At 41.8% G+C, this 10,814-nt stretch overlaps 1 gene segment (V, D, J or C); it reads right to left on the bottom strand.

Annotated features, from left to right (window-relative positions):
• Positions 1-1,968: 1,968 nt before the first annotated feature.
• On the bottom strand, positions 1,969-4,054 carry LOC132884445 (T cell receptor alpha variable 17-like). The segment is given in 3 exon segments: positions 1,969-1,995; positions 3,582-3,854; positions 4,015-4,054. Coding segments are annotated over 3 exon segments (340 nt in total).
• Between the last annotated feature and the right edge of the window lie 6,760 nt (positions 4,055-10,814).

Genomic DNA, 10,814 nt, shown 5'->3' with positions numbered 1-10,814 from the left:
ATGCTCATGTTTTCCAAAACAGCAACTGCCACCTTGCTTGCATTTTAGAATGAAAAACTTTCTTGTCATCTTGCAAATCATCTGCACTTTCAGCCAAGTAACAATCAAATTTCTTTTGCCACATTCAAAACAGCACATCTGTGAAAACAGACAGTATTTGGATTAAACCCACAACCTTGGCACTGTTTGCAACAATGACCAAATCAACTACCTGCACATTACTTTTCTGCTGATATGCTCCTCTGATGAGCTCTGAAGGTTAGCTATCACAGATTCCTTTCAGTTTGCTTGTCTTTATTTCTTGAATTGCTGACTGACCTCAGTAGTGTGCAGTTAGTTGATTTGGTCATTGTTGCAAACAGTGTCAAGGTTGTGGGTTTAACCCAAATAGTGGCTGTTTTCACAGATGTGCTGCTTTGAATGTGGCGAAAGAAATTTGATCTTAACTTGGCTGAAAGTGCAGATGATTCAGATGGTTTGCAAGCTGACAATTTTTTCTCTGTAAAATGCAAGTAAGGTGGCAGTTGCTGTTGTGGAGAACATGGGCATCAATCCCACACCCTTTTACATTTTAAGCAACTCTCTACCACTTGAGCTAATTCCCCTGCTGTGTCTCAGGGTTTGTCCAACTAACTACCGCAAGCTCCCCAACCTGCCCTTCCTGGCCTGCTCGTTACTCTCTGGAACCATGTCTGAGTTTCCATTGGTTGTTTGTTTATTTTCAAGTGAGCGACTGCCCAGAAGCGGATTTTATTCTGGGGGAGTGTATTTTGACTCCCGTTTGCATGAATACCAGGTGGTAAGCTTCAAGGGTTTTGCCACTAAAACAACCCAATCTCCTCACATGGAGTCCCTGGCATGCTTCTCACACTTTTGGGGCATGCCTCAGGAAGCATTTGTTGCTTCATTGTTCAATGAGAGCAGTTGGGTGGAAGGTGGTGAAAAGTGCCTTTTCAGGACAGCAGCTTGCTTTTCACCAGTAGGTTTAAGAATACAAGCAGGTAAGCATCGTATTTTCAGTTTTTACAAGCTGTCTCACCTGACTTTGCACATGAGCGAGAGTTGGAATTTCATAGTGGATGGTGGGAATATGACAAGCCTGTTGAAAAATGTAAGTTGGAGATACTGAGGTCAGTCAGCAATTCAAGAAATAAAGACAAGCAAACTGAAAGGAATCTGTGATAGCTAACCTTCAGAGCTCATCAGAGGGGCATATCAGCAGAAAAGTAGTGTGCAGTTCATTGATTTGGTCATTGTTGCAAACAGTACCAAGGTTGTGGGTTTAATCCAAATAGTGGCTGTTTTCACAGATGTGCTGTTTTGAATGTGGCAAAATAAATTTGATCTTGACTTGGCTGAAAGTGCAGATGATTCAGATGATTTGCAAGATGACAAATTTTTTCTCTTTAAAATGGAAGCAAGGTGATAGTTGCTGTTTTGAAGAACGGGGGCACCGATCCCACTACTGCTTGCATGTTGTTACATTCTGGTGGCCAGAATGGACAAGCAGGTTAAGCAAAAAAGGACACGTCTACCCATCTTAAGTCTAAACAAATTCCAATCTTATCTTGGCTCTCCCAGCACTGCCTTCAAGGCTGTCGCTGTAGAAACGCGATTCTCCCCCTGGAGTTCACTGCAGTAAGACACTTTCTCTGTGTGTGTGGTTTTTTTTTTCCTATACTTTCTTCTGTCTGTACTATGAAAGCTAAGTCGAACCGGAGTCAAATTCCTCGTGTGTGTAACATACCTGGCAATAAAGTGCTTCTGATTCTGAAACAAGCACTCTACCACTTAAGCCAATTCCCCTGTGGTATGTTAGGGTTTATCCAACTACCACAAGCCACCAAACTGCCCCTTCTGACTTGTTTGTTGCTCTCTGGAACCATGCCTGAGTTTCCATTGGTTGGTTGTTTATTTTTAAGGGTTCGTGGTTGCTTGGCTCTGTAGGTGGCTCCAGACCAGTTTGTCTCACTGAAGGCTGAACACCACTGCTGCCTGAAACATCACAAAAATGAGGAAATAAGAAATGCCACAACTGTGTAATTTTTGTGGCATGTTTGAGATCTGTCAATTATTTCTTCACCCACACCTAAAGATTTGTGATATAAGCTATTATATCCTTATTATTCTGGACAGAATATAGGCTATATATCTCATGGATATATAAATTAAATAATCAAACAGCTGGATTTCAATTGTCAATGGCAATGCTGTTGACCGCAGCAGTGATTTCAATACTGCATTTTTTCTTACTTTCTATGATGCTACTTTTCTGGCTGCCAAATAGAAATAATTTGTTCAGTTGGACATTTGAGCTTCTATTTGGAGGGTGGAGAAATGTTTCTTCTTGAACGTATCACACCTCTCCATGTTGGAAAGTCTTGGGCACAGCCTCTGAACCGAGAATATTTAGGGGTGTGATATTTAAATGACGATGGTTTTCAGATGCCACATTTATCGATGGCCAACCATTCTTATGCCGTGATTGGTCAGATAGGAATGTTTCACGAATCACACATGAACACTGTTGTATTCTGATTTCTACACTCAGACCTGGTTTCTATACAAGATTGGTAAATGATGGCCATTATTTTTGTTTATACTTGTGACCATTTAGTGGAATTCCACAAGTTTCACCTATTTTTATAATCACTGTGTTTCTGTGTAAGCTGCATTTTTTTCTTCACTACTATTTATCGCATATTATTCTTGCAAAAATAAAAAAATAAAAAAAATAAAATGCACATTGTAGGACTGTTGTGAAAAGTAAAAACTGAATCAGGAAAAAGGTTGAATGCTCATGTTTTCTGGTCTTGTCCCGATATTCAGACTTTCTGGAAGGAAATGGCAACAACCATTTAAAAATATTGGGGTTTTAATATCAGTACAATTTTCACATCCCTCTATCTTGGACATATTGCTGATGGATTAAGTAAAGATGACACTTTCCTCCAAAAGACAGTGTTGGCCACAATAAAAAAAATCCATTACATAATACTGGCTTGAGAAAAATTGCCTGTTGCCTTCTTTGTCAATATTGTTAAACAACTACATCTTCTCCAACAGATGACTTCCTCCATACGGCTCCAAAAAGAGCTGGGAGAAAAACTGTGGGAAACTGGTGTGTTTTTCCATAATTATTCTCTGTCTGGATATTCTGTTTTGAATTACGCAAATCTATGTTTATTTACTGATCGTCACATGATCTCGTTATTTCTCTTTTTTTTTCCTTTGTGCTTTTTTTCTTAACTGCTTCTTACTAGCTGTTCCTAACATGTGAAAAAAGGTTTATAAATAAAAAAAAAAAAGAGAATTCAGTAAAATTAGGTTCGAAGAGCATGCAAATTATGGAACTTATTAGTTCATTTGTCTTCAGTATAATAAAACTGCTTTACTGTTTTATGATACTATTATACAACATGCGGCATCAATATAATCCCTTTATAAATATTCAGACAGAAAGAGAGACTCTCATCAAAATTTCTAAAAATCATCAGCAGAACTGCCTACAGTATAAACAAAACTGTGTGAAAGTTTTTGTACAGTGCAGTTGGATTTCCTGTCACTGTGGGCCGCAGAGCGCAGTAGTATAGTGCAGAGTCTGATACAGCAGCAGAGGAGATGAGCAGATCCACTTGTTTCTTCTTTTCATCAACTTTAGCAGACATTCTTGGAGGAAGTTTGAACAATATAAAGTAGGAACTCAGGTGTAGATTTTGGATGCTGTATGTACCATTGCAGGTTGTTGACTGTACCAGTGAATTTTCTGTAGCTGCAGGACAGAGTGACATCATCACCTTCATGTCCAACTTCACGAGTGAAAAGTGGCTCTATTGAATCTGCCATGGAGTCACCTGTCATAGAGGACATAATGTTTTTAACCTTTACATAATCAAGCCAGAACTACACAAGTCAGCCCCCCATTCTGCTGTTTCTTAAAACCAAGTGTCCACAGATTAATTAATCATTAATTCAACACATATTTTTGAATTAAAAGAAAAAATCAAAACTCACCAAGTGAAAGCCACAGACATATTAATATAACAGTGAACATGATGAATGGTCTTAGCTGAATTAAAATATTCTGAGGATTTTCTGTAAGCTAATATGGAAACATCATAAAGGTTCAAGAAGCATCATGAAGCTCCGCCCCCACAACATCACATGATAGTGTCACTTACAGTGTTGTCAGATTGAGTTGCTGCAGCATCCTGGCTTTACATTCAATTCAATTTTATTTGTATAGCACTTTTAACAATAGACATTGTTGCAAAGCAACTTTACAGAGCTATATCAAAGCCAGATATAAATTTATGCCAGTTGAGCAAACCTGAGGTGACAGTGGCAACTCTTGAGACGACAAAATGATGAAACCTTGAGGGAACCCATCCTCATTTGGGTGATAACAGACAGCGTGATTATAAATATCTCACTTCTATAACTGTGCCCTATATAGTGAAAAGGGGCAACTGTGTAACCAGGAAATTCATTGCAGTTTTGGCATGAAGCCTATCAGCCCACTTCCGCATTGACCTGCATCACACCGGGGCGGGATCATCTACGTCATCCTCCAGGAAGGCATAACCCGCCTGGAAGCGCCTAGCTCTTGGTCTCTCGTGTCCGGATTCCAAGCGGTCTGGACGCATAAAGAGATACCCTCCACCAGAAAACCAGATAAAGATGTCTTTTCTTTTTCTTTCTTGCAAGATCCATGAGTTAGCGCGATTTCTTGTTTACCACTGGCCACGGTAAAAATCCAGAATAGCATGATTTTAAACTCAGTGAGTTACAACCAGTTTCATTCATTAAGTACGTACGACTGCAGCTCAAAGCAGTTAATTTATAATTAGGAGCGACCAGAATTCCTCCTGATTAAAGCGCTGTGCACAGTATTAATCAGAGACTTTGATTTCCATCACGACTGTTATCGGATCAATCAGTTCTCTGTCCACGGAATCAACTCATGGAATCGACTCACGTGCTCCACAACGGCGAGACTCAGAAGTTTTAGAACATCTCCATAATCTCGCATATAAGCAAAATACTGGAAGTAAGACTGAAACATTTTGGGCATACATAAAGATCAGTCTTAGGAATTTAGCTTTTATTGAAATAGTGTGAATTTAAACCCAGGTTTATCTGTTACACTGTTAAACACGCAGCGTGTTGATTTATTTTGTTCTATGTTCTCTCAATTGTTTTAATAGATAGATTGCTGCATGCTTCTTTGCTATCTTTTCCAACACTCTTAGTTTCATTGTTATCAAGATTTCAGGGGATTTGATAATGTTATAAGTAGGTGGAATTCCTTTGTCTCAAGGCAAACCACGAGGGGATCTTCATCTTCCCCCAACACCTCAGATAACATTCCAAACTTTACATCCCCCTCACACACACACACACGCTCTTACACACACATACACCATATCATATTTGTATATAATGATTCCAACTGATTATCCATTTTTATCTTTGTTATAATAAATTCATTTATTAAACAAACTGTGTTTTATTTGTGTGAACAATATCTGAAGTCCCCAATCTCCCAAAGAATTCAAAAAGGTGCAGATGATCTATGTAATATGGTAAGTGATTGTAATAATTTGGAATATACCATAATTTAGCTGTTTGGTAATTTATTATTAAGCACCAGGATTAATGGTATGATATACTTTGAATGAGTCACTGATTCACTTTGAATGATTCACTGATTCGATTCACTTGAACGATTCAATTGAGTGATTCACTTGAGTGATTCACTTCAAACGATTCAAATGAGACTGATTCATTTTAATTATTAACCTTCAAATTTAATGAGACTGATTTAATGAGATCACTTAATAATTACTAAATGCACCTACAGTAAATTGGTGCCCCGTGTGAGGAGATTGGTTTGTTGACTTCTTGAATATTGTTGCAACAACAGATAAACCATCAGTTTAATTCAGCAACTGCTAAGGTATATCCCCAGGTGTGTAAAACGGTTAACAGTAGCATGATAACCATATCACAAATACTCATAACCTATTCATAACTTAGGATAAGAGAGCATTTCCAAACAAATAAACCTTTTTAATTAATTACATGGTTAATATTAATTAATAAAAATTAATTAATAATTAACTCATTGATTAATTAATTATCTAGTACCCAGCCTAAGCAAAATGGCATCCCCTCGTGTCTCAGGAATTGAAGACAACACTCAAGACGTGTCTCTCTTTGAGGTCATCGCAGACCTCATTCACTGCTCTGACTCCGAAAGGGCAAGCATTAAGGACATGAGTAGGCATGAATGCCAAATTAACATAATCAACTCAATAAAACATATGAGAGAGTCAAAGAGAACAACTATTGGTGTCCAAGCGGCACTAGGTAAGCTATTCTTATCATACTTCTGAGATACTGATTCAGAAATCAGATGCCTCTGCGGAGAGGTTGAAAGGCTGACCACCAGCAACGCCGAGCTGGCAGCCGATAATAATAATTTACATAGGGAGCGTGAGCTCTTGAAGACCTCCCTTGATGGTTGTGCCGAATGGCTAGAGAAAACCGAAATGGCTGCCAAGAGGGCTGCCCAGGAGCAGACCCCCCAAGAAGAGCGTGAGGGGCGTGAAAGACCCCCAACAATGCACCAAAGTTCAGAGCGGGAAGAGGCGTCCAAACCGGACACCGTAGATGACCTGGTCGAGAACCAGACACCCCGACAAACTCCAACCCGCTACACGACTTCGTCGTTTAGCCAGGGTGGAGCCATACTGTGCTCATCCCGAGCCCAGGACCATAGCACACCCAGGTCAGTGTGCTACAGTATCCCTGATCAATCTTCGGATGAATCAGGCTATGAATCTAGTGCGAAACGGGAGCAACACCAGAGTAGCTTAGATAGTGAGTGCTCAGAAGAGCCAAGAAGGCTTGCACAAGGACGTGCACCAAACCCTTTGCTTATGGCAAATTGACCTACTTGCCAAAGATGTCGAACGATTCGATCCCAACAATCAAAGAACAAATGTGAATGATTATTTGCGAGAAATTGACCGATGCCTGATGGACCTGCCGAACGCCACAAAGCGAGAAAAACTTAAACTAATCTGGAAGACCTCCAGTAGCAGTGTTCGTGCCTTTTTAGAGACTCTACCCCCAAACATTTGTGATAGTTACTCGAAACTTCGCAATTACATGAGGGAAGAATATGCGCTGTACACGGATGAAACCTCCATGACATTGTTTGCTATACAAATCAAACAAAAATGGTCTGAGGCACCTCATGAATATTATAGACGGCTACGTACTGCCTATTTCCAGGGTAGTAGCGCACCATGCTTGGAAGAAGATAGAGGCTTCAAATCCCTCTTCTTACATAACCTCCACCCAAGCGTGCGGACTCAAGTCACACTAGCGTGTTGACAGGGTTTCCACTCAATGAGGAAAATTAGGCAACTAGCCCAAATGACCTGGGAGACCATCGTCAAAACTGCAAATGGAAACGATGATGACCCCAGAGTCCTTAGGCTCCAGGATGCAGACGAGCCCCCACTAGCCTTAGAAGGAGGTGAAGCTCCAAAAGGGGGACCCCCCTGGAGAAATCCCGGTCCAAACCGCCCCTTGCCGAGCCATCACCATGGTGAGCAAAAAAATCGGTAAGGTAAGGCCAGGAGGGACCGAAGGCAAGTCCACAGTGACTATGGCAACCGCCCATTACATGAAAAGGGTCGTAGGGAACAAGGCGGTTGGCAGCAAGACCGTCATCCCCGCTCTGGCCAGAGACGGCAGGAGCATTCCGACCGTAGATCTAAACGTAAGGGTAGAGATGACCAACACAGTGACTCAGACCAACCTGGTAAGATCCGCTCAGAGCTGGATTCTTTAAAAGCCCAGTTGGCTGAGATTAAAGAACTGTTACAAAAGAGGTCAGACCCCTCAACAAAATAAATCGAAATGAGCGTAAAGAACAAAAGGCCTACTATGACCGAAAAGCCTCCCATCACAAATATCAAATAGGTGACAAAGTCCTATATTTTAACTTTACCAAACCGGTAGGAGTTTAAAAAAAAAAAGTTCCTACCACACTGGTCGAGACCTTTCGATCGTGGGAAAACTGTTCCCCATCGCGTATCGCATTAGGACATCCAGACCTAATCAAACGCTCTCATATCGATGGGTCCATAATAATCGAAGCAAACCTTTTGAACAGTCCTCACTCCAAAAGGGGGTGGACGATAGCTAGGCCCATCCTGTCCACCTAGCTTGTACGCATCACTCACCCATAAGCGTACACTAACATTCCCGGTCAGACTTCACCAACCCAATGAAGTAATAACCCTTCGGTATAACATGGTAGATGAAATACTAAAATCCGCTATTATTACTAGTGTGTATTCATCGCAAATACACTTGGCATATAGTCTTGGCAGTGCTATCCTCATTTTTGTGAATCCACAAGACTTAGAGATGTGCACCTCCACTAAAGACATCCACTGGGTCTGCCCAGACGACCCATACATAACACTACACGCCAAGCTGGATAAGATGGTCTGCGTCCCTGATAGCTTTAACCGCAGTAGCGCACGCTTTCCGGCCAGACCACCCACTGCTATTACTCCTCTAGAAGATTAGGTTTGCCAACCCAAACACTAATACTTCTTTTCTTCCTTCATTTCTTCTCTTTTCTTGTTTTTTTATGCATAGGAAATTAAACACTACATGCTTCATGTTTACTGTTTATTTTTTTTTTAGATGTGATTTTGATCTAGTTAGTTAGATAGTGATCATATGCCCAAAATGCCTATAGTGATTATATGCCCAAAATGCCTCTGGCTCCAACTGTCTTACTGGAACTCATGAGTTTACACAGTTTTCGCAGGACACCATGGACTGTGCAGAGCAAGGCTACCTCAAGGACTATGGACATGCGGACTGTACGGTACTGTACTCTCAGTGCTATGACTCCATCATACCCCTGAGACCAAAAGGGGGATTGTAGGTACAGTCCCTTCTAGAAACTACATTTCCCATCAGCCCACTTCCGTGTTGACCTGCGTCATGCCGGGGCGAGATCATCTACGTCATCCTCCAGGAAGGCATAACCCACCTGGAAGCTCCTAGCTCTTGGTCTCTCGTGTCCGGATTCCAAGCGGTCTGGACGCATAAAGAGATACCCTCCACCAGAAAACCAGATAAAGACGTCTTTTCTTTTTCTTTCTTGCAAGATCCACGAGAGGGGCGGCACGGTGGTGTAGTGGTTAGCGCTGTCGCCTCACAGCAAGAAGGTCCTGGGTTCGAGCCCCAGGGCCGGCGAGGGCCTTTCTGTGTGGAGTTTGCATGTTCTCCCCGTGTCCGCGTGGGTTTCCTCCGGGTGCTCCGGTTTCCCCCACAGTCCAAAGACATGCAGGTTAGGTTAACTGGTGACTCTAAATTGACCGTAGGTGTGAATGGTTGTCTGTGTCTATGTGTCAGCCCTGTGATGACCTGGCGACTTGTCCAGGGTGTACCCTGCCTTTCGCCCGTAGTCAGCTGGGATAGGCTCCAGCTTGCCTGCGACCCTGTAGAAGGATAAAGCGGCTAGAGATAATGAGATGAGATGAGAAGATCCACGAGTTAGCGCGTTTTCTTGTTTACCACTGGCCACGGTAAAAATCCAGAATAGCATGATTTTAAACTCAGTGAGTTACAACCGGTTTCATTCATTAAGTACATACGACTGCAGCTCAAAGCAGTTAATTTATAATTAGGAGCGACCAGAATTCCTCCTGATTAAAGCGCTGTGCACAGTATTAATCAGAGACTTTGATTTCCATCACAACCGTCATCGGATCAAGAAGTTCTCTGTCCACGGAATCGACTCACGGAATCGACTCACGTGCTCCACAACGGCGAGACTCAGAAGTTTTAGAACATCTCCATAATCTCGCATATAAGCAAAATACTGGAAGTAAGACTGAAACATTTTGGGCATACATAAAGATCAGTCTTAGGAATTTAGCTTTTATTGAAATAGTGTGGGCGGTACGGTGGTGTAGTGGTTAGCGCTGTCGCCTCACAGCAAGAAGGTCCTGGGTTCGAGCCCCGGGGCTGGCGAGGGCCTTTCTGTGTGGAGTTTGCATGTTCAGTCCATGTGGGTTTCCTCCGGGTGCTCCGGTTTCCCCCACAGTCCAAAGACATGCAGGTTAGGTTAACTGGTGACTCTAAATTGACCATGAGTGTGAATGGTTGTCTGTGTCTATTTGTCAGCCCTGTGATGACCTGGCGACTTGTCTAGGGTGTACCCCGCCTTTCGCCCATAGTCAGCTGGGATAGGCTCCAGCTTGCCTGCAACCCTGTAGAAGGATAAAGCGGCTAGAGATAATGAGATGAAATAGTGTGAATTTAAACCCAGGTTTATCTGTTACACTGTTAAACACGCAGCATGTTGATTTATTTTGTTCTATGTTCTCTCAATTGTTTTAATAGATTGCTGCATGCTTCTTTGCTATCTTTTCCAACACTCTTAGTTTCATTATTATCAAGATTTCAGGGGATTTGATAATGTTATAAGTAGGTGGAATTCCTTTGTCTCAAGGCAAACCACGAGGGGATTCACCTTCCCCCAACACCTCAGATAACATTCCAAACTTTACATCCCCCTCACACACACACACACACACACACACACATACACCCTTGCTCTCCCTCACACACACACATACACCATATCATATTTGTATATAATGATTCCAACTGATTATTCATTTTTATCTTTGTTATAATAAATTCATTTATTAAACAAACTGTGTTTTATTTGTGTGAACAATATCTGAAGTCCCCAATCTCTCAGAGAA

This window comes from Neoarius graeffei, chromosome 1, assembly GCF_027579695.1.
Source record: "Neoarius graeffei isolate fNeoGra1 chromosome 1, fNeoGra1.pri, whole genome shotgun sequence".
NCBI classification, from domain to species: domain Eukaryota; kingdom Metazoa; phylum Chordata; class Actinopteri; order Siluriformes; family Ariidae; genus Neoarius; species Neoarius graeffei.
Note: the sequence above shows the minus strand (reverse complement) of the source record. Positions and strands in the feature narration are given on the sequence as shown.